This window comes from Lontra canadensis, unplaced genomic scaffold (assembly GCF_010015895.1).
Source record: "Lontra canadensis isolate GAN:19392208 unplaced genomic scaffold, GSC_riverotter_1.0 scaffold20, whole genome shotgun sequence".
Lineage (NCBI taxonomy): Eukaryota > Metazoa > Chordata > Mammalia > Carnivora > Mustelidae > Lontra > Lontra canadensis.
Window position 1 is genome coordinate 9,627,599 of NW_022631014.1, and position 25,320 is coordinate 9,652,918.

The 25,320-nt window shown below is 41.3% G+C and overlaps 1 protein-coding gene across 4 annotated transcripts in view; it reads right to left on the minus strand.

Annotated features, from left to right (window-relative positions):
* Window positions 1-25,320, minus strand: part of NEK10 (NIMA related kinase 10) — a 215,596-nt gene that overhangs the window by 172,483 nt on the left and 17,793 nt on the right. For 3 of the 4 annotated variants that reach the window (XM_032861000.1, XM_032860999.1, XM_032860998.1), the window contains exons 4-6: window positions 17,253-17,383; window positions 15,288-15,386; window positions 4,271-4,355 (exon numbers count right to left, since the gene is read on the minus strand). In XM_032861000.1, coding sequence (XP_032716891.1) covers window positions 4,271-4,355; window positions 15,288-15,386; window positions 17,253-17,383 — 315 coding nt within the window. Of the gene's footprint in view, window positions 1-4,270; window positions 4,356-15,287; window positions 15,387-17,252; window positions 17,384-25,320 lie in introns of those variants that run through there. The other variant, XM_032861001.1, reaches the window with a different exon arrangement.

Sequence of the window (25,320 nt, forward strand, 5' to 3'; positions counted from 1 at the left end):
CTAGTCCCTGAGGTTTTCCTTCCAAAAAAAAAAAAAAAAAATACAATAATGTAATACAGATAATGAATATGTTCTCAAAAAAATGGGAGCACAATGCAGCACCCAAATGGGTGTTGGTAGTGCACAACTATTTTTGCCCCAGCTAAAATATGTCAGTGCCATTAGACACTCTCATCCTAGATCTAGTCAGCAACCACATCAATGCCAGGCACACTGCAGAGAGCCCTTAATAGTGATTCGCAAATGTGATCACTTTACTTCACCATTCAAAACTCAAGAGTGGTTCCATGCTGCTCATGCTGGGGTCATGATTTTAAGGCCCCTCTGTGCGCTGGTATCTTATCTTTCCAGATGGAAGAGTAATACTCTTCTAAAAACTTGCTAATGCTCTATTTGTAGGGGGTGAGTCAAAGGAAAATATAAGAGATGGTTCAAAGTTTCCTACCTTGGAGTCTGGAGGCAAGGTGGTGTCACTAAAAGGATGAGAAGTTGATTCTGAAGGTTTAAGGTGAGAGGGAGAAGCAAAGGGCTCCATTTTTAAAGTTGCTGAGTGGAATGCACTCTCACAGTGCTTCTCAAACTGTTTGGTCTGTACTCCTTTACAATTTAAAAATTACTGAGAACCTCAGAGAGTTTTGTTTATGTGGGTTATATCTATTTGCCATCTTAGAAGTTAAAGGTGAGACATTTTTAAAGCACAGGAATACACAAGCACCTGTTCCCTCAGCCCTCAGAGACATGGCTTGTCACACATACTGTCACCGCTGGAGAACTCCACTGCACACATATAAGGCAGAGAGTGTAGAAGGCAAACAACATCATGGCATTATTTTTAAGATATTTTTGGCCTGGTGGAAGCCCTGAAAGGTTTTCAGAGACCCGTAAGCACTCCCTGGGTCACACTTGGAGAACGATGGTGCTACTGTGTCCTACACATGGCCATCCAAAATATCCCTGGAAATTTGGGAATTACACAGAGAGACAAGTATGAGACTGGAGATAAGTACTTGTGAGCAAAAAACACTGTTGACCACAACAGGTGAAGCCAAGAGCATGGAAGCTAGGGAAGAAGATGATTAAAGAAAAGAACTTCGGGAAGGTTAACATTTAGGAAGGCAGGATTAAGAAAAAGAGCAACTAAAGAATACAGAAAGGCGCAAAGTGCTGAGGAAGGGCCAGAGCCCCAGGGGGTGGGTGAAGGCAAACAGAAAATGCGGGGAAGCCTGTGTGCTGCGACAGGAGTTGAGGAACGCAGGTGCTGGGAAAAGGTCACTCAGCCTGACTATCTTTCGATTGTGGTTTCTAATACAATTATAGGTAGCAGTTTTTAAGATCTTCACTGTATCCTCAACAAGCAACATACTCTGGCCTCACAAGAATGAGCGCAGGTGGGCATTTATGCTTCTCCTATGTGGGCCTCCTACTATACTTGAACTCTCAGAACATAGGTCTTTCATAATTAATTATGACAAACTCTACACATGTATACCTTCATAATGGCTACTCTTTCATTCCTTCCAGCTTCTTCTTCATTAAGCAACATACTGAAGTCTCTGGCAGGCAAGATCCAATCTACAAGCCACCAGTTTGCAACCTCTGGATCAAGGAATGCTGACTAAAGCATGGCTTCCTGGGAGAACCTTGTACACGGAATTCAGTGTGCAAGATATGCAACCCATCGGTTCTGACAAACAGGAAGTAGGTTCAAGAGACATAGCCTGGCTTTTCAAGAAATGGAGTAATGAAGGTAAGGTAAAGATTTGAAGGAACAGCTGGGTCAAGGAGAGGACATTTTTATGACAATGGAAAATAGAAGGGGAGCCACTGACATAGTAAGAAAGAGAATAGGTAGAGGGGAAAGCCTTGGCAAGGAGGAGGGATATTTCTTCTGAAACAAGAACATAAAGTTTCAAGGTAAGCCAAATATTTCAAGCAACAAAAAAAGAGATAATAAGAGAGATCCCACTGGGATGGTTTTGGTTTTCTCCATAAAACAGATGATGCTGTGATTTTGTTGAGAATGACGGGGGTAGTGTTTGAGGAGTTGGGGTTGGGGTATGAGAAGTGGACCTGGTTTGGACCAGCCTCTGTGGATCCTGCAGCACTGACTTAACAAGAAGGGAAAGAAATGCCTAGCAAAAGTGAAGACTTGCTGAGATTCACTGGCATAAATTATAGTAAATCCCAGCAAAGCTCTGTGACTTCGGCCAACAGTTCTTGGCAACTCAAGAAGTTAAACAACTGTCTGACCACATGCTCTTCTTTGTGGAAACAGAGTGTGGGGGAGAGATTCAGAGAGAATCCCCTTCTATGGAAAGGCTAGAAATCAGGGAAAGACTTCCTTTAATAGGTGTGTAGTCACAAAATGCCATAAACAAAGAGATCACTGAATTCTTTCCTGCAGAGAGCAGGGCAATCAACCCAGTCCCAATCCATCAAGAACAAGACTAAGAAACGCAGTACTTCAGATGGAGATCTGCAGAGTATGAGACAGCTGTCATCAATTCTCTGAACAGAGAGAACAGCTCAGAGTACATCTATTTTGCTAACTTCTGTAAGTCAAAAAACTAGATTTCCTGCTAACAATCCATCTTCATGAGAGTCAAAGAGGGCGTTATTAATAATTAAGTGGGAACAATGAGCACATTCTGGGACTGATCCGGGAAAAATGGAACACATGGTCCACCTTATGAGCTATGCCCCACACAGAATTTGAAATGGCAGCTCAGAAATACATGGAACACACAGTTCTGTAAAGTTGGTCATGGGGGAAAGGATGCTATTTTCCCAGGAAAACTTTGAGCAACCAGGACAGAAGGCCATTTGGAGTATGCTCTGAGGCCCACAGACAAAGCTAAATGATAATAGCACAAAGCCCCCTCAGAATACCAATGAGGAAGTGGTGATTCTTCTAAAAGGAAAGTAGTGGAACCACCATGAATCCCAGAAGTCTCAAATCAGGGCAGGCTCTGTAGCTGACTAGTACCAAAATACTTTTTTTTAAGTGCCAAGTTTGGAAAAGGTGGTCACTGGGGTAATGAAAAGAGATACATTCTGACCCAAAACAATTCATCAATAAAACCAAATCCAAAATAAGAGATCTACCTAGTGGTCTGAGCTTCCCAGTAGGTTATCAGGACAAGATGTAAAAGGAGATGCTTCTTAGGGGGGAAAAACAATCTGTGAAAATTACTGAAGCATGTATGAACACTAAGAACACTCTAGATATTTAACACTGCAAGCAGAAGCAACAATAACTGAATAAGCAGTCTTGAGGCTTCAGAGCAGTGGTTCTTAAATTGTGGTCCTCTGACAAGCAGCATCAGCATTACCTGGGAAATTACTGGAAAGCTCTTCAGGCCCTCCCCAAACCTATGAATTCAGAAACTGTGGTGATGGGCCCTCGCCATCATGAAGTCCTCCATGTGCTTCTGATGGACACAAAAGTGTGAGAGCTGCTGCTTGATGGAAGCGGCTATCTACCAGCCAGTACTGGAAGAATGAACTTTCAAGGTTCAGGTGAAATATTAAGTAAGCTTCTCTTTAGAGCCTCACTGCAAAAGCACCAAGTCCTGGCTACGTAATGTGTGGGCCATGGACCAGTGTCATGGGCATCCTCTGGAAGCTTGTCAGAGATACAGAGCCTTGGGCCTCACTCTATACCTGCCGAATCACAATCTGCAATTTACAAGATTCCCAGGGGCTTCTTAGGTGCATTCAAGTTAACAAAGCACTAAACGAGGGGCAGGACACTCCACTAACTAGGAAGGGGAGGGAAAGGTTCTTGACCTCGCAGCCCTCATTTGAGACAGACGGGAGGGTCCCTCGCTCACCTCTAACTCAGGGTCTGAGGCTGGATGTGGGGAAGGGCGCAGCCTCTGGAGCAGCAGCCAAAAATGCAGTCCCTGCTTTTCCCTCTGGAGGCCTCTGGAGCCCCCTGGGAAGGCCCCCACTGGTCACTGCTAATGTTGACCCAGTGAGCTGCTGAGTCTTGCTATGGCCAAGTGTACACCTCTCTGATTGCCAGTGGGTTAAGACATACACCAGAAGTTCCATCCACTTGATCGCATAGTTCATATAGCAGAAACTTACAGATTGTTTTGTCTGTATTAAAGCGTGTGTATCTTATCTTTTTAGATAGCATGTGAGATGCCACCTAAATTTGAAGGCTACTGAGTTGTGAGAGAGGAAAAAGGTTAACATGGTCCCAGTTTTTTTCCAATCTCATCTTCATGAAAAGTAAGAATTATTTTTATTTTTTCCAACCAACCTGGTAACACGGATCCCTCATTAGTAGTCTCAGACAGATTAACACTCTCAGAAAATGAATAGATGGGGCTCGATGAACCCACTCTCTGAAAGAAGAAAAGAGAAAGCACGTTTGTCCATGTTTAAAAGGCCAGTGTGACAGAGCAACACAAGACGATGAAGGGGAATAATGAACATGCAAAGGAACAGAATTAGTTTATTTCAAACTTAACCGGCAGTAAGGAATGTTAGTTGGTACCTGAACACTCAAACCATTGCAGTGCAAAATACATAAAGGCTGTCATTATCCTCACGAAGCAGAGGCCTCAAAATTATTTGGCTCCAGTGCCCTTATTGGCTGAGGGCGGCGCCAGACCAAAAGACATCGCTAAACTTTCCAATAATTAGGTTTGACTCAATAAGAATTTATGCCCAGATAACTTGGTATCCATTTGAAAAAATAATACACATAATTATAAGAAATGTGCTTTTATTTTATTCTTGACCACATTTACTTATGAATGGGGTACATGCACCTGTAGGCTCTAAACAAACTCTCAAGCCTTGTAACCAGATTGCATACTACCATCTTCATCTTCTCTTCCAGCTGAATTTCACATCGTACTTGCTTTTATCATGACAACCACAGAAAACCCAGCTTCAGAAAAATATGCCGTCATCTAAAGGAAGGCAGCACAACCTTCATATGGAAACCATAAAGTATCTGGGTCTGAGAGATATGGTGTAGCTCTGTTTTCCTTGCAAATTTAAAAGACCCTATGATACCCCTAGGGGTTCTCTGTAGCCTCCAGTTTGGGAAAACGCTATGATAAAGTACTATCTTAAGTCAGCTTCCCCAGAAGCAGAACCTGAGATGAAAGTTGGTGTGCAGGTGAATGATTAAGGAAGGACATGTCCTTGGGGGAGACCACTGAGGGCAGGGAGCACCAAAGAGAAGGGGAAAAGCAAGCATGGGCACCATCTCAAGCAACACTTGTCTCCCACTGCCCTCAAAGCTAGTCCAACAGTGGCGCTTGGTATAAATGTTAACAAAACCCGAGAACAAAAAGTGCCTTTTACTCCATAGTTAGCCCAGAAAAACTGAGGAAGATGACAAAAGCTATTCCAGACTAGAATCTACATAATTTCTCCCAACCTCTCCCACCTGTGCCACAGCTGAGCTAGTTATGCATCCAGAAAGGTTAAGAGACTTTAAAGATCTGCCCTTCCATCACCTGGTACCTATGCTTAAGCTGAGGACCCAAGCCTACCCTTGCCTGGCCTGCCTCCTATTAATCCTTAGACTTTGGTGGTAGAATTCAGCTTTGTCTCCTCCACGGTCCTAAGAAATTCAGCTCTGCCCCCAAATCTACACATCTTGAAACTGAGAGCACAAGACCCACCCTCCTTAAAGGCAGAATATCTATGGTCACTGCCCCTGGAGGTGTCACCTTCCCCCATTCTATTCTATCCCAAATCCCATCCACTAAGACTAAGCTCATGAGAAGGAGCTTGGGAAATATGTTTTTCTCATAGTCTTATATTCCTAAGGATGCTTGAGTCCTCCTGAGATTAGAAGCTCCGTCAGAGGCCTTGCTCTGGAGAGAGAGAGGCTAAGCAAAATGTCCCCAAAGCATCAGTGGCTGAGAATTGCTCCTGGAAGCAGCTGCCCACCATAGCTACATCAACCACAGCCCTCTTCCACCCCAGCCACCATGGCAGTACACCTTTGCTATGGAGACAAAGCTCAGTTTCTTCTGAGAAGAAAGGCAGGGCTCAACCCATCCCAGGGCTGCCAGTCGAGGCAGAATTAGCCAAGGCCACAGTGGGAAGCTGGACTGTTGTTGTTCATGCGGACTTCCTTGCATGGGGAAAAATAATGCAAATTCAAAAAACACTTTGAATTTACAACCATTACCTATGGGAACACTTGTAAGGATGTGGTTATTCTGAGGCTCCTATTACAGAGAGAATACCTTTAATCTTTATAAATAGGGGGATGGCACATGACTGCTTTCCCTTTCAGGTGCTGGGGTTAGCTAAAGATAGCACGTAGCCTGAACTGCGGTGCAAAGATACGACATCCCAAAGATCAAACAGAAATAATGATCAAGTTGCAACAGCTGCTAAAAACCTAATGAGGTTTAATGCTGATTGCTTTTCATTATTTAAGAGGAAAAGCTACGGGACATATTAAGAGGTGATTCATGCTACAAATATGTGTGCACTGGTATTTTTCCTGTTAACTATATACACTCTTCATGAGGAAAGTTCATGACCTTTGCAATGTTTTTCATATTAAAATAAATATGAAAAGTTTTCTTCTATTTCCTCCCCCCTCTAAAAAAGAAAAGGAAAAAAAAAATTCCAGAATAGGCTTCTTAAAATTATTATTATTAAAGGAGTATAAATAAATGAGTTCCAGAAAAGTCTCAGAGTTAAAAGTTCTGTTCCAAACAAATGGCATTTTTTGTTTTGCAATTTTGGGACTGAAGCCCAAAGCTATTAATATTTCTACATGATTCTGGCCTCTGCTGTTGTAAATGTAAATAGAATTCCTGGTGTCTGAGTCCTCTGGCTTCTCTCTGAGCACTGACCTCTGAAGGAGCAGTTGTTCCTTCCTTGGCTCCCAGCCCTGAACCCCCCACAAGGACGCAGCACATGGGATGGATCTCCAGTATTCAAGTGGAATGGAGTGCTCTGTAAGATGATATAGATCTCTGTTTGCCAAGAGTTGGGGGACTAGGAAACACAAAACTTAGTGCAACCAGAGAATTACAGAGAATAATAGCGACCGATCGTAAAGACAGGGGCCCTGGTTCTACTGAGGCAGCAGAGTCCCAAGGAGCAGAGTGGCTGGCTCAAGGCTGAACATGAGAGCAGAACTGGGGGCTGACTCCTGGGTCAGTGCTCCTGCCATCCCTCCCATCCCCACCCCAGGTCCCCCAGGCGGGGGTGACTAGGGAGACAGTGACTCTCCAAAATGCATCTACTGTGGGAGCAGGGATGTTGAGCACAGCAGCCGGGGGTCCTCTGGGGCAGCTCTGAAGAAGCTGTCTGTCTGCAAAGTTAGTGTTTCCCGGGAGGGTATGTCCCAATATAGCTGCCGCACAGCAGTGGATTCATGAGCAGGCAAATATTTATCCCCTCTTGTGACTGAACTTTTGCCACTTCTTTCACAGGACTATTAATACATGGCAGCGTGATCAGCTCCCACGGCCTTTGTCCATGACCACCTGCCACGTTGCTTTTAGCATCACACGCCACTTTCTGCTATTGATACAAAAAAGGGAAGGAAAAATGGCACTGGCCACATAGTCGTTGAAAGGAGGGTAGTCAGGGTTTCACCTTCTTGCATGGTGAAAGAGACAAATAAATACACGATGTGAGAGCTCCATGTAAAAGCCAGCCACGAGGCAGTGGTGTTGGATCATAAAACTGCAAGTACCAAGGTCAACAAGACAGCCAAATGGCTCTGAGGTTAGCTGACTCCAGGGGCAGACGCACAAGCCAGAGGTTCACCTCTGACCTCATATATACCATGCTTTGCTCTGGTTCTTGCTCAAAATTAGCAGCACCTTCAAGGTGGGGGTTGTTATTTCAATTTCCCTTCTCATTAGCACACAAAACAACACCAAGAAAACTTCTACCTTCAACTCAAAATTTAGGAGTGGAGAAGTTCAAGCCTGTTTCAAAATAAATATTATCCCAAATTCATGAAACAGAGCCCTGTGGGGTTTTTTTTTGTGTGTGTGTGTATGGGGGGGAGACCCTAGAAGAGTAAAATTCACATCAAAATAGATATGGTAAAACTTAGATGAAAAAAGAATATGTGTGAAGAAATTAATTCAAGGAACCTTTACTGACTTGTTCCATTAATCTTAACAGGTCTTTATTTTTCCTCTAGTCCCAAATAGGCTCCCAACCAAAAGTCCATCTAATGGGTCTTTGCTGGTTCCTACAGTCAGTCATTGAGGAGAAAAGACGGTCTACATGCATTTTTTCTACATAGTGGATGGCAGTTTCAGAGGTTGAATGCTTTCACATATTATTCATCACCTTCTCGTAGCCAGGCACTGTTACACATCCAGAGGTACAGTAAAGGACAAAACCATGCACTTGGGGTGCCTGGGTGGCTCAGTGGGTTAAAGCCTCTGCCTTCAGCTCAGGTCATGATCACAGGGTCCTGGGATCAAGCCCCACATTGGGCTCTCTGCTCAGCAGGGAGCTTGCTTCCTCCTCTCTCTCTCTCCGCCTGCCTCTCTGCCTACTTGTGATCTCTGTCTGTCAAATAAATGAATAAAATCTTTAAAAAAAAAACAAAAAACCATGCACTTGTGTTCATGGAGCTTACCTTCTAAAGGGAGAAGATCAATGATAAACACAAACTAATAAAAATTCATATGAGGTGGCATACAATGCACGACAACAAAGGTTAAAGTTTAGGAGTCCAGGGGATACTATTTTCAGGCAGTCAGAGAAAGGTTCTCTGATAAAATTAGCATCGAAATGAATCGAGGAAGGAGTCTAGGTCAGAAGAGCGAAAGAGTTAAGTATATAGTCCCCGAGCAGAAGTGTGGTTGATTATGCAAGGAACAGCAAGGAAGCCCATGGGGCTGGAGCCAAGAGAACATAGACAAGTAATAGGAGTTGAAGTCAGAGAGATGGCAAGAGCCAGATCTGCAGGACTTTGTAGAATAAGAACAGGGGCTTTGGACTTACTATTCTGGAAAGCCACTAGAAGGCTCTAAGCAAATAACTAACACAATCCAACAGAGATTTTGAAAGGATCCTTTTGGAAATAGTATTGAGAACAGTAAAGGGAGCCAGAGATCACAGCAGGGAGCCCAGTTAGTCTACTGCAATTGTCTAAGCAAAACATGATGGCAGCTTGGACCTGGCCAACATATGGAGAAGAGTAAAGCTCGGGGTGCACAAGTGAAGCAGGAAAAATCAAAAGTCTTGTTTTTAGTATGTCAACCTTGAGATCTCCAAAGAAGAAAAAGTCTACTAAGGCATATGTAAAACAAAAGATGAATCAACAGCAGTTACAACTTACAAGGTACAGTCTGCTGGAGCAACGCTGGTAAAGGGATGGGTAGACTTACGTAAGTGCAAGTGTTTGGGGGTTGGCTGCCTTTAGCCATGGCAACGAACTTCCTAGAATGTGTCTGGAACTCAGTGCCTGGCTCTCAGAATTTCACGAACTGATGGGAAGCTGTCATTTATTGATTTGGCCATGTTCAGATTGGTTCTGGCAGTTACATGCGGCCCAAGAAAAATCACTGCTTTCCTGGGAAGGTGGGGACATTTTAATTTCAAGCCTGTTAGACATCTAAGTAGACAATTTTTGCAAGAAGCAACAGTAGAGAGCAGAACAGAGAAAACATGATTACTGAAGTGATACTTTTCTGGTGCAAAACTACTTTGATTAATAAAGAACCCAGGAACCAGGCAGAGGAGAAAAGAATATCAGCTAAGTCTTGTCTGAGGACCCTGGGCTTGGCCTTAACCTCTCAGCGACTGCATGTATCAATGAGGCTGGACTGGATTTTTCCTTCAGAGTCTACTCCAGCTCTGTAAATGGATGATGTCTTTTGTATGTGTGTGTGTGTGTGTGTGTGGATATATATGTATATATTTGAGGAGAATAACATTTCAGGAGAAATAAAAATATAAGAGTTAAATATTTTCTCCAAGATACGTGATGGGAAGATGCTTGTTTTTGTTTGAGAATTACACGAGGTCCTAGGTTCTTGAAGGTTATTTTCTTCCTTTGTACATTTAAGATTCTGAAACTTAGAGCAAAAGAGAGACAAAAAGGCAAGATTCTAAAGGAGTCTCAGCCAATGAGACAGCTCTTTTAAAAACTTTCCTCTGGATAACATACGGTTTTTGTATGTACATAATAATTTCTCAAATAAATGAAGAAAAAAGCATGGAATTTTTAAAACATTAGAAGGAAAGATAGCAAGAATTAGTGGAACTACTTCTAAGAGTGGTATAAAGGGTAATTTTTCATTTTTTATCATTTCCTGTATCTTTACATTATTTTATGGTGCTCAAAATAATTTAATACGGAGAAATTTCACTACAGGAAGACTCTCTCAGAACCCATGCTCTCCAATAAAACCAGTGACAATGGCTTGGGCTGGAAATAAAACACCCAAGCCCTGTCCACTGGGAGTTCAGTGTATGGGAGAGAGGAACAGGGGCCCAGGGCCATGAGACGGGAGGACAGGTGAGGGGCCAGAACAGCGAGGAAGACAAAGACGTGGGAGCAGCAGGCTTACGGTGAGCATGAGCATGGACGGAGGCTCAGAGGTGAGAGAAAATCACTCTCCAGGGAATAATCAGGGGCTTGCTGTGACCTTGGTGAGCCCCATGGATTCACAAGGCAGGAGCAAAAGATGAGGCCAAGCGGAACAAGATCTCAAAGGGCTTTGTGAACCACTGGGGAACTGGAGTTTTACTCCGGTCCTTAGAGGATGGCCAGACTTTACCAAAGTGACCAGGCTTCCTTTTTCCCAGGCAAGGAGGAAATCTTTAAAGGCCCCTATTGACCTGTCTGCTACCTGATGCAAGAAAATCACAGAAAAAGCATCTATTAACTTTGTACATTTCAAGAACTAAATCAAGAGATCGCTTCCAGTCCTTTCCTCTCACCTCCCCAGAAAGGATCTGGAGAGCCAGTGCTGAAGTTCAAGTAAAGCTCAAAGAAGAGTCAATTGCATCGTGACCTAGGCCTAGCTTGGACATGGACAGCAAAGGTCTGTCTGGTAAACAAATAACTGCATAGGTCCTGTTGGTTAGAAGCTCCTGTGAAGGCCCCAGGACACTCTGAATAGCATTTCTAAATTGTGAAGTCTCTGCCAGATGCTTTCCCTGTCTCAAGGGTTTTTGTGTTTGTTTTTTTTTTTAGATTTATTTATTATTTTGGGGAGGAGGGGCAGAGAGAGAGGGAGAGAGAAACCCAAGCAGATTCTATGCTGAGCCTGATGTGGGGCTCTATCTCACAACCGTGATATCAGACCTGAGCTGAAATCAAGAGTCAGATGCCTAACTGTGCCACTTAGGCACCCCCAACTCAAGAAGTTCTTAAGCTCTTGTGTGGAGTATAAATAAATATCTTCCCAATCCAGACTTCTAACAGACGCATTTCCAAAATATGCCTGTTTATAGTAGATATTTCTGAAAATGGGATGTAAAATAGTAAGGACACCAACTTGTTCTTACTAGAAAAGTGACTGCATTTTTAGACCAAAAAGGTCATGCTAAATGGGTCAGATGGCTCTCTTTTAACTGAAATTTGAAAACCTTGTATATACTTATGTCTACAAAAGTTACAGGCAAGGAAGGAGAAGATATCCTGGCAATTGTGGGATAATCGTACCCGGAAGAGACCAGTTAAGTGAACTCACTTTAAATAACACCAAATTTCATATTGAATAGGAGGGGACATGACTTAATGAAAACATGATCTTAAAATGTAAACTATGAAACTGAGATCTATTTAATTTTACATTTAGCAAAATTTCAGTTATAATTGCAACTCTGCCCTAATAACTAGAACAAAGCAAGAATGGATGCTGCTGACATCTGGGGGCACACTTTTTCTGACCAATCATGTAACATGATCCAATTCTCTTCTTCAATTGTCTCATTCTGCCAGTGCCTCATTTGTTGGGTTCCAACAGTTCACCACCATCACTGTTAGTATCTTCAGGAAATTCTATATATATTCTATATATATGTATATATATATATAGATACATATATATTTCCATATATATGGAATATATTCTATATATTCAGATTTTCAAGTTCATTTCACACATAGATTATGTTATATTTGTACTGTGTTACAGGATCTGCACCTTGTCTGGCAGTCAGCAAGGAATGGACCAACAAAGAGGGAGCTCAGAGGAACAGATACACAGAAGAGATATCTGAGTAGAGGTCAATTTTATAAGGAGTTAATTAGAGGATATGTCAATTTTGTGACAAGTTTTACTTCCCTATACACCCTCGTAACAACCTAGTCTTGGATATCAAGCTCTCTTTGTACTTCTCTGGACAGGCAGATGAAATGGAAGGGGGGTGGATTTATTTTCTAACAGTAGACTTCCTACACACAAATGACCTTATGGGAGAAAGGAAAGTTGGAAGAATACAAAATTTTCTTCCATACTCTGCCACACATCAAGATTCACGACCATGAGTAACCAGAAGTAACCTCAGCTTCAGACACGATATTTTCACTTGCCCTTTGAGATTGACCATGAGGTGTTTGCAGCTTACAATGTTACCTTATCTGACCCTGGATTAACAAGTCCTGTCTCATTTCAGAGGCCACCTGGCGATTTCATTTCTGAGAACGAGGGAGTAATCACAGGTCAATCTTAGGAATGCACCCAGAAAGGAGGTATCCAGAAGTGTGGTTTAGGGGAAGATTACAGTTGGGGAGAATAAAATAGATTAAGAATGAGAAAAAAAAAAAAAAAAAAAAGAACGAGAACAGCATCACTCAGCCATAAACTGACTGACAACCTGGAAGGGCTCACATTCTACACATGAGACAAAATTCCCAATCAGCCATATCTTCAGGGTAAAACTGAAGGCATAGCATCCTGAGTATGCCCAATCTCGTCTACAGCCTGAACCAGACCAAAGATCAAAGTCCGCAGTCCTTCAACTTCCCCAGTATTTAGTTGTCATAATATAAATAGTTTATATCCACCATATATTCCATTGTATTGGGATACTGGGTAACTGTTTTGCTGAGCAGAGTAGATGCTGAGTCCCTAGAAGAAAGGGGATCATGTGTCCTATTCATCTTTGTATTTTTATCGTCTTTTCCTTTCCCATTGTTTATTCCCTCCCTTCTCTATGCACAGTAGATATTCAAAAATTAAATTACTGAATTGAATCCAAGCTTTCCAGCCAACATTAAATCTGATGTTTGCAAAGAAAAGGATAGGAAGCTATACCAGAAAAGACCCCAAGATATAGTTCTTCTATAAGTCTAAATTTAGGTGGAAAAGGAGGAGAAAAGGTAATTCTGGCTCTCTTAGCAAGGTCATACAGGGTGAGAAACAATAGAAGACCTTTACACTTAAGCCATCTTTGACCTAACCCTGCTTTTAGAATAGAACTGAACGTAACAGTCTGTCAGCAGCCAGAAGATGACGTAAAAGGATGCCCTTGATGTTCAGCATTCCTAAATTCCTTCTCCTACTATGAAAGCAAAGAGATCTATAATCATCTCTTCCTAGTTTGAAGATTTCCAGGGACTACTCATGTTGCAAGCCAGTAATTCCATCCAATCTAAGAAGCCTCATTAATCACGAAGAATTTGAAAAGGTTCTGACAAGAGATCTCTTAACTTCAGAATTGTTAAGATCTTTTCAACTGTTGGATGCCAACCCTTGCCCGATTAGTTTCCCTAACAATTTCTGCCTCTAGTGCCCTCAGGCTGGAGACACAGTGACATCTCTCACATCTTTAATATAGGAAATGCTCTGCCTTCCTCAAAGCACTGACCTGATAAAGGGTCTATTGGACATCCCCTGAAGAGCTGATGGTAGTCATCTTCAAAACAAATTAAAGAACATCATTGCCTAATACCATTTCAGGCATAATTATTCTGCTACTAACCATTGTCCTACTCTGTTCAAGCTCAAGAAGAAAACAGTCAGGGACAACTTCATGTCCTTTGTAGCAGTGTTCATTAATCTTTCAACAATCTTTGAGTATATTGTCAAGAACTAAGCAGAGACCCAATTCCATAACCATGACAAAGATTTTAGGCTTTTCGTATTCTGAGTCAGTCTAATAATCCTCTGCCTAAATGAAGTACAAAGGCATAACAGATGCAGTCCCAATCCTTCATTGCTTTAAACTAAATCAATGTATTTGACAGCCACTGTCCAATACTTACATACATAATAATACTAAATAACCCCCTTCAAAAGGTCAAATCACAAGACTACCACTCAGGCATATTTAGTGCTGATTCATCATGGAGGATCCACCGAGATACTGCTCTCCTTAAAGTCAGCTATTGCACTGAACTGAGTCACATGGTCAGGCATGAAATTATTTATATTTCTCCTATCTTCCAGAATAGGAGTAATTTTTTTCCCATCTCACTGGGGAAGAATTCAGATATCTCAATCAAGTCCCAAAGCAATGGGGAAGATTCAAGGTTCTTTATAGGCATCTTTTCAGCTGATGCTTGAGGAGAGAGCCTGGGCCTCCAGGGAAGAGTAGAAGGCCGGGTCCCACCATGACATAATGCTAGGGGCCACCTTCATATCAGGCAGCACTGTAAGCAGCTCTCACTTCAAGAAGCCCAAATGGATAGAAAATTCAGTCCTGACTGCAATCCAGTACTAGTCAACGGTTCATTGAAAGACCTGTTTGTGAGACAGAGCCTAGAGGTCTTGCAAATCCTTCTCTAAAGTCCCAACACTGCTCTTGTGTTAAGACAAAGAAGAGCAATGGAGAGAACATTTGACCTGGTGCTGAGAGGAAACATTGTCATTGGGCCATGACTGGAGGTTACACTTTCATCCTTTTCCCAGGGTCAAGGCTGGGGCAGCCCATTTAATCAGTCCTTGTATGAACCACAAAAGTGTACCAAGAGGATGCTGGCCATGGGGTTACCCAGTGTCTGTTTCATAAGAACCCTGCCAATAAACTCCTTCTGAGTATCCAAATTCAAAGTAAGAATAATAAGAAAAACAGTATAATGTGGGTCATACCATTTTACCTTAATGCCATAAAATTTGGCTAAATGCAACACTTAACCAGAGTAATTTTAATGAACTCACCTGCAATGCCTATTCATTTGCCCATTTTATCATTTATTTATGATTTATCATTTATTTATGCCTATTTATGATATTTCCTCTATTTTATCTTTTAAGTGTGATGCGCTCAATATCACAAACTGCTTCAAACCATATACTAGAAATAAGATGTATAAGATATGCCATTCTTGGGTAAATTGTTGGTCTTTTCTGGAAAAATCTTACCTGCAGATGAGTCTATTTTTCACCAAGGCTGTAAAGATCTCCTGAAATAGTTTATGCTGGGGATGTTTGCTGAAGTTTCTCTCATTCTTGTAGTTTATACTGATAAGGAACCAACAGAAAAGCATTTTGTAATAGAAATCTTTTAGCCCGCCTCAAAGTTCCCAATGCAAAGTTCCCAAGTACAGACCATCTGTATTCATGTAGATATTGAAAAATTCTTGGGGTTTAACATATTGCTAAAGGCACATATCAACTGTTAAAAAAGGAACTACAGGGGAGTCTGGGTGGCTCAGTGGGTTAAGCCTCTGCCTTCCACTCAGTTCATGATCTCAGGGTGCGGGGATCGAGATCTGCATCGGGGTCTCAGCTTAGTGGGGAGCCTGCTTCCTTCTCTCTCTCTGCCTGCCTCTCTGCCTACTTGTGCTCTCTGTCAAAGAAAGAATTAAAGAAAAAAGGAACTAGAAAGTCAATTATAATTATAATGAATATTGTAACTGAGCATATATACTTAATTTCATCATTTAACTAAATTATAAATACTTCATAGCTAAACTTGTTTGGAGGGGGGTAAAAGTGGATACGAAGAGAAAGAATAATGAGGACATATTATCTAGACATTGTGCATGAGGCAGTTTATAAACAATTCTTCTCTTCATTTTTGCACCCACAACCCCATTGGCTGCTATAGCTATTAACACCAGTACTTACCATACATATCTCTTTGTGGGTAATATGGATTTATCAAACACAGCCTAAACTCTTTCAACCGTGAAAGTTCCTATTGTTGTGGTTGCTGATTGGTTGCTGTGTATATGTATGTGTCTGTGTGTGTGTACATGTGTGCTTAACCAAGTCTGGAGGTATCCTATCTTCAGCTTCTTTCTTCTGATATAGCCAATTAAAGAGGTTACAAATACTGCCAAACAGTCCACTTTAAAACTGGGAGAGGATAGAAATAATGCACAAAATGGTGACATCGTTATAAAATATATGATTATACTATTTTATGGATATTAAAATAGATCAGATTTAAGATCTGGGCCAAATAAGCTGGAACTACATGAGTGTATCACCTCAAAGGCAAGTTCTATGGTCTTACCATTTGAACTGTTCTGCCTTTGCAGTCTTTCAGATGTCATTGGACAGTGTGTCCCTACCTTAGCCAGGTGAGGGCTGTAATGCATTCTTAGTACCCGGATACAAGTAGACTGACTGTGTAAGAATTTTTGAAGAATTTAGTGTTCCTCACTAAATCAAAACTGTGTAACGTCATGTGATTTTGTGGAATATTAAATTCATTGTCATAAAATGACAGGGAGACAAAGTCTAGACCAAATAAATAAATGATCATTCTAGAATATTCATCTTGATATTTCATGCCATTTATTATTTACATGGCACTTAGTGCCAAATGAAGTCAGCACATTGTAAAACTGAGAGAACCAGCTCCTGGAAGGGGAGTGGCCCACAGAACATGCAACTTCTAGGAGATCTAAATGGTGACAGGAGAGAGGAACATGGATTGACGGTTTCCATGTTAAAGGTGAGATGCAATCCCTTCAACTGAAAACCTCGGTTGCTTTGACAATCCCAGTCCTTTGCCACCACATCTGTTCATAGCAATGGCTTCTTTTATGCCTCCTCCCTGCTGGCAGCGTATGGACAGGCCAAAGGCTGAAGACAAAGCCTGAAATTAGTCAGGCCAGGTCAACCACCTGGAACTTCTTTCTCATGGAACAAGTGCCAAAGGTATGGCAGCAAGGTGTCCTGAAACACCCAGGTCGGCTCCGGCTGCAGTCATTAAGCTGTATTTACACACTATTCTGGAAATGATTTAAGCATAATGAAAATTATTAAGAATCCTCATGATAAATTTTGAAATAGCTTAAAAGTTTAGCTCCTGTGACAAAGTTTTGAGCTAATTAGAATAGGCTGCTGAAAACAAGGGAGATACTGCATTCTTACCTAAAATTTTCAAGTTCAACAGCTTCTGTGGACTCATGCCACTGACCTCGGGCTCTGTGTCCACCCACCTTGATGGCATGCTCGGTCTTTGTCATGCTATTTTGGGCACTATCGAAGTTAATGGCTGGAAGCTATGGAAACAGAAGCACAGAACCCGTGAGGGTAACAATAAAGAAAGTAACAAAATGTGGGAAAGGGGTAGATGGAGGCCGAATAAAGGGAATGAGTTTTTTTCCCAAACAAATAATTACCATGGTAGCCAAGCCAATGTAGTTTCCCAAGATTTAAACATCTTTGACTTAAAACATTTATTCTCGCTACCTGATGCTGCTTTATTTCACTTCATAGCTTGTAACACCGCCTGTCATATCTTACGGTTACCTATGTATTTTTAGTCTCCCTTGATTATAGTGGCAGCTCAACATGATGAGAACTTTGAACACAGTCAGGCCTGGGCCTTAGGAGTTTTCGAAGCTTCTTGGGTGATTCAACTGTGCCACCAGAATAGAGAGTTTCCAGATCCAGCTAGAACTCTCCGGTAGAGCGTGAAACCCTAAACTGAGAATAAGTCATCATTCATTCTTCAACACTTGCTAGCCACACACAGTGCTTGCCAGGTGTCAGGGACATAAAGGTAAAGAGGATTCTATCTCTTTTAATGAGTCTGAACATCCTGATTAGTCAATCATATTTATAAAAGTCATGAATTCACCAAAAGAAAAGTAAAATTTTGTTTAAAAAAAGGAAAAAATTTGCTTAAATTAACTATAGCAACTATATGTCCCCGTTTACAATATGAACTTGTAATTATTTATATAATAAATTCTAAGTTATCAGTACTAAAATAGTTTCACTTACCAATAAGCACCAATAATTAGGATAACCCTGAGGATTGTTTTTTGTACCGTGATAAAGCTGAGCATAGTGCAAATACCTTATTCTTTCCAAAGTACAAACGAAGGATATTCTATAGCTAGTGAAATTATTACAGAGGAGGTAAGTAGAGCATAATATAAAAAATAAAAGATCTACTTTGTATTCTATGTATTATAATTTTCAAATAAATCTACTATATGTGGTACTTATCATCCATCCAAATATTTGACACAATTCCACAAAAAGATATCATCTCCCTATCCAAAAAGAGTATGTCTGACTTCCCATTAGGCAGTCACCTTATAGAAAGATGCATTATAATAAGGACATTGTTGGGCACCTGGGTGGCTCACTTGGTTAAGCGACTGACTGCCTTCTGCTCAGGTCATGATCCCAGAGTCCTGGGACTAAGTCTCACATCTGGCTCCCAGCTCCGTGGGGAGTCTGGTTTTCCCTCTCATTCTCTCTGTCTCTCAAATAAATAAATAAAAACTCTAAACAAAATAAAAATTAAAAAATACATTGTTCAATGGCTAGCAAAAAAAAAAAAAATCTTTCTTCATCATGTGCCAGCACAGTTGCATTTTCAAAACATTAACAATAAATCTTTCATCCTGTTAAACTACCTTTCTATCTCAGTATAGCAGGCCAATCAGTCCACAAACACCACAAAATAACAGGCCATGGGCACCCAAAAGAGTAAGGCTTATTGGCTAAGAGAACAAACCCTGGGCCAGATGCCCTGGGTTTAAAACTACCAGTAGGTAGCTGCATGATCTTGGAAATGTTACTAATCTCCCTGCGTATTAGTTTCCACATCATCAAAATGGAAATAATAATAATAATAATATATTATATTATATATATTACACACACATATATAATAATAATAATAATAATATAATTATTATGTGCAGAGTTATTATGAAAATTAAGTGAGTTAGTATTTATAAAGCACTAGTTATGTGCATGGCATAGTTTCCAAGTGCTTTACAAATACTCTAATAATCCTCATGATTATTCTCATCATGCAGATAAATTTGCTAACCAAATAAAATGTGTCCTTACAAATTAGATGACCCCTGGGTGTGATAACCTCAATGATACTGGCCATGAAGTCACAGCAATGAGCAAATGTTCCAGGGTTACACAGGAAACATCACTATGTAGCAAACAGGAAGTGGATTTTCCGGGTCCAAGGTTTTTCAAACCACCTGCCATTCCCAGAACTCCCAGAATACTGATCACAAGAGGGAAGGTAGCCAGCACAGAGAAAAATAGCCCAGTCCACTCAGGGAAGAGGGGTGGGAAGATGCCACAACTTGCAGCCATCCTCTTTGCCGGCAGAATAGGCAGCCAGCATTGGGAATCAACTCATGGAGACTCAGTTGATAAGATGGACTTGGCAGCTATAGTTGCAAAGACCATGAACTTATTAGAAGGAAACTTGAAGCAACCAGCCCTCTTCAGATGAAAACAATGTGAGTTCAGAGTCCAGTCCACAGCCTTCTCCCTTGCCTCCCCAATTGGTCTCCATATTCGTCATCATCTACTACAGGAGGTCCAGTGAAATCTGTATGATACCGTTCACCAACCTGGTATCATCACAATCAGGGTATCCACGTGAGCTCCCCCTTACATATTTCTTCATGTTAAGCGATTAGCTCTTTTAAAGCATACTACATTTGACAGATTGTTCTGGGCAACCCAACATCTGAAACTTCAGACATAATAAATATATCATAACACAAATTGACATAGATCACTTTAAAGTGTGTCCTGTCCTTTCCCACAAGTGATGGACTTACAGGCTCTTGGATTTGAAACCTATTCAGAAGGCACAGGACTCAATCATTTGTCCTCATGACCACCATCAGCATGGACAATACTTACATGGAGTTTACTGCACACGAGGCACTGTTCTAAGTGCTTTGCAAGTATTAAATATATTTAATGCTCCTAACAAACCTATGAGATGAATACCATTTTATAGATGAGAAAAACTAAGGCAGAGAGGGGCTAAGTGACTTGCCTAAGGGTCACAGGGCTAGCAAGGGACAGAGTTTGTATTCAAATCCTAGCAACCTGCCTCTCTCTCCAACATGCTCAGACCTCCACCATCTGTGTATGTATCTCTAGTGATGAGAAACACTGTCCCAAGTCAGTCCTCTTGCTTTTCACCATTCCACCTTGCCCAGTGAGAAAATCTCACTGTGTTCTGTTCCTGTCTTCTGGTCCAGTGTAATCTCTTTGCACAGTATTTGAAAAGACTAAATTGTTTCTTTAAATGTATAGAGGAATTTCTGGGGGAATCCCCAGACTCTATGCTGTGAGGACAAACAACCCTGTGGAGAGGCCTCTCACCCACAAACAGCGCCTACTTGCCAGCCCCAGTAACCCCATCGGCAACCCCATTGGAACCTGAATGAGAACTATCCAGGTAAACTGCCCTCAATTCATGACCTACAAAATGGGTGAGAGAGTAAATGATCATTGTTGCTTTAAACCACTAAGTTTTAGAATGATTCTCTATCCAGTATTTGATAATAAATCTACCATGGACTAAAATAAGAATCCACAAGTCCATATAACATAAATAAATACATGAGTAAGCCAAACAGGTCGGTCAAATATAAAAGTGTGCCCCAAGTTCTGGCTGCATCGAATCGGTCATTTGTCCCAGAAACCACCTTAGTGTTTGACCACTCCACGCCTGGGCGTGTGTTGCAGACTGATCACGTTTCAGGACTCAGCTCTAACAGCCTCCTGGTGAGGACCTGCCCCTTCCTGGCAGAGCGGTTCACTCCCTCCCTGGCAGCATTTCTCCACTAACCTCTCTCATAGCACTTACCACACCTGATACAACTCCAAGTTTACAGATCAGCCTCTTCCCTTTGAATATGGCCACCCTGAGGGCAGCATCCTATCTGTCTGTCTTTGTGTCCTTAGCACCTCTCAGAGCCTGGCACACAGTATATACTCAAAGGTGAAACCGTTGAATGAACTTTATCCCCTGTCTCTTTGCTGAAAGGATTCATTGTTCGCCACTTTCTAGATGCATCCATCCGTTCCGCACTTCTGTTCCAGACACATCATTTGTCAGCAGTGTGATGAGGCACTGGGCATACAGGAAGCAGGACAGCCATGGCCTCTGCTTTCAAGGAGTTCAGAGTCCCATGGGGTGGGGGAGGGGAAAACCAGCATGAGAACAGGCTGCAGGATGAGTGAACAAGGATTTGTTGTGGTAGAAGGAAGTACAGGGTGGGCCACGGACCAGGATGCCAAGAGTATTTCAGAGTATTCCAGACAGACTTTTACAGGTGGGAAGACAGGACAGCTGTGTGTGTTCTAGAAAATGAGAGGTACCTGAACGGCCTGAATAGTAAGAGTGGAAAGTGAAGAGACTACAGACTGAAGCAAAGGACTTTCCTAAAAATGTGTTTGTGACATTTCTGATTGCAAATGTCAACACTCCCTATGGCTTACAGAATCAAACACTGAATGCGTAGATGGGCTTCAGACACTGCACAATGTCATCTAGCTCTAGGTATGACTACTTCCAATAGAAACATTTAGTCACCATTTTTCTTAAATGCTTGTGATTTTCCTTTCATCAGATAGCTGATTATTTTACTCACTTCACTGATAATGCCTTTCCACCAATTCCACTGATGGAAAACTGGCCTATTTTCCAAGGACCATCTTCTTCCTGTGATTTGAGCTAAAAGTGGAGTCCTTATACCTGTCAAAATCCATACGCCCACTGTCCGTACCATTCCTTCAGGACTGTCTTGTCTTGTCATGTGCTACAACTGCCTTTCCTAGACCTCCATCCTTCAGAACACAGGAACTGTGCCTTATGCCTTTTCTTTCCTAAGTATTTATCAAAACCTCTTTTATTTTAAGGTAATTGGTCTATAATGAATTCATTTGTTCTTTCTTCTACCCTTTTTACTTATTGCAAACCAATTTCTCAGCTTCCTGTGGCTTTGGATATAGAGGAAAAAATCCAAATTCCAGCTCTTGGTAGTTTACTTCAAGATTTGTGGAAACCTCTGGTGAAATCTCCAACCCTGCCCCCTCAGTGTTCTGTCCCACTATTGGAACTGTCCTACAGAACGGCAAGCTCTAATGTGGTTAAACAACGCACACAGAGATAGAGCAGTCAAGACAAAGAATGAAAGTAGAACACGGAACACAAGGAAACAATAGAGAAGTGGCTTGGCTCATTAGAGATTCAGATAAAGGACATTCAGTTCTTTGCAGTTCTCTGCCTAAACCACAAAGTAAATTTCCTCTGCAACCAATTAATTGGCCATTTGGGTCCATTTGCAAATAAAAGGCCAGATCTTGTTAGATCAGAAATTCAGGTGAGTGAGCCTTACTCCCAAATTTCCCTTTTCAAATTGACTGCTAAATAATCTCAGAGCCAAATGTGTGACCCACTTGCATATTTCAATGACTATCTCTTGTGTGTCTCACTCTACTTTGTCCCCAACCCTTACCCTTGTTCTTCTTTCTTCTTTGGCCCTGGTTTTAATTTATGATAAACTGTCATACTTTGTGTATCTTTGTAAAAACTTCCTTACATTCTTTCTGGAATAAGCAAGATATAAATAAATGCTTGACTTATTCTTTCCAATATCATTCTTCTCCATACTATTTTACTAAAAGGAGAATAGGATGTTCAGAATAACATTTATTATTCCAAAATTAAAAATGAATTAAGGTTTAACAGATAGAATTAGGAATGAATTTTGTGAGCCTTGGGATCTTCATATCATTGAGGACATTTTCATTTCTTCTTAGAACCACCTACTTTCTGAATAATTCAAGCATTACAAATATGCATTTTTATACATGTGAAAGACTTTACAAAAACCTATGCCATGTGAACTTGTCAGACAACAAACTGCAAATTCTAAAATTGGTTAAAGGAGGAGAAACTATTAAATTCACTTTAGTTAACTCCACCAGGTGTTAACAAGAAAGTGGTGTTGAGAGGAGACACAATAGATCTAGCAGCCTGAGCTTCAAAGTTGGAAAATTAGAGGCAAAAACCACCATTAGAGCGGCACCTGGGAGGCTCAGTCGGTTGAGCTTCTGACTCTTGATTTTAGCTGAGATCATGATCTCAGGTCATGGGATGGAGCCCCACATCAGATTCGGCTTGGGATCTCTCCCCCTCTCTCGGCCCCCACCCCACTCACGCATGCTCTCTCTCTCTCTCTCTCTCAAGTAAATAAATAAATAAATCTTTAAAACAATAACAACACCATTGGTGTTTCTGTTACTCGGGTCATTAAGTTATACATGCTCATGACAGAACCCAGTCCTTTTTTTTTTTTCCTTAAAGATTTATTTATTTATTTATTTGAGAGAGAGAGAGAGAGAGAGGGTGCACAAGCAGGGGGAGTGGGAGAGGAAGAAGCAGGCTCCCTTCTGAGCAGGGAGCTGGATGCGGGGCTCAATCCCAGGACTCTGGGATCATGACCTGAGCTGAAGGCAGAGGCTTAACCCACTGAGCCACCTAGGTGCTCCAGAACCCAATCCTTAAACCGTAATTCCAATTTGACAAAAAGTGACCCAGAACTAACTAAACTGAGGATACAGTAAAGCAGAGGCAAAGTCAAAGTTGCTGGCATTGAGATATACATAATCTCATCTAGAAATAAGACATGTAGATAAACGTTTCCAAAACAAGAAAGAACATAGTGCTATAACCGTGAAAGAAAGTGCTTTGGGAACAGAAAGATTGTTTCCAGAATGCAAAATAAAAGAAAGGCTTTTTTTCCGGAAGTGGTGTCACTCGATTTGGGTCTTAGACATAAATGAGATTTTATAGGGAAGAAATTTGGGAGAAGAGAATAGTAAAAGCAAAAAGTAGAAGTCTTTGACATCATGGTTACATCTTAGGATGCACAATGAAAAAGAATGGGAACTACAACCAAAACCCTATGTGAGTTACCTTGCTTACCTTCTAAGAAAGAATGGATGTGATTTGGGAGTAATTGTCCATGAAGGCTTGTGAGCAGCAAGCCAGGGAGGTTTTTTTAGCAGCGTAGTGATAGACAAAGAGCAAGGTGATTGCTGACACAGCTGGATGGGAAGAAATTTTTCCTGAGGGCCACAGTATAAATAACAGAGAAGAAGGACTGATAGGTGAAAAAATATTTTATGCCCCTGTTTACTCTGAATCAAGGATTTTCCAACTATTTTTTTAACTGGAATTTAATTTCCTAGATCATTTAAAAGGTATCTCAGGGGCTAGAGGCATATACTACAAAGAGGCAGTGTTTGGGTTCAGATCTGTATTAACCATCAGCTGGCTCTATGATCTTGAGAAAGTCTCTTAATTCCCTGTGCTTCATTTTCCTAATCTATAAAAGTGGGAGATGTGGTTACTATTTGTCTGATACACCAGACACATAGTAAATGTTCCCAAAATAAAACTACATTATTTGGCCTTTATGTGCCATCAAATCATTAGGAAGTCATCCTTGACTATAAATAAATAGACAAAAATGTAGTTCTCAGTTAGTTTGATGGATATAACCAAATCTATAAGGATTCCCACAATTTGAGCTCTTAAACAAATTTACTTAAATGTGGGGCACCTGGGTGGCACAGTGGGTTAAAGCTCTGCCTTCGGCTCAGGTCATGATCCCAGGGATCGAGCCCCGCATCGGGCTCTCTGCTCGGCAGGGATCCTGCTTCCCCCACTCTCTCTGCCTGCCTCTCTGCTGCTTGTGATCTCTGTCTGTCAAATAAATAAATAAAATCTTTTAAAAACATTTTCTTAAACAAGTATAGCATAGTAGGCTTTGGTGCCAGGTCACTGCAGTTCAAGAAGCATCCCTATCATTACCAGTTAATGGTGCTGACTGTCTACTGTTAACATTAGAATTAGCACTTGCTGTGCTGTTCCCCAAATCCTCATGGATGGCCTCGAATCTCAGGAGCCTCCCAAGTCTTACAGAAGTAAAACCAAAAAGAAAAGTGTAAAGATAATTTCAAGCAGAGGTGCAATTCTTTTGTCCATGTAATAAAAATATAAAAATGCTATCATAAAAATAGCCAAATTCATCCATTTCCAGTCTTTTCATGAGATAAAATGTGCAGCAAGCATCAAAAGCAGTACTGTAGGAACAGGGCAGCATGAAGAGGAATGGAGGGGAGAAGAAAGGAAACT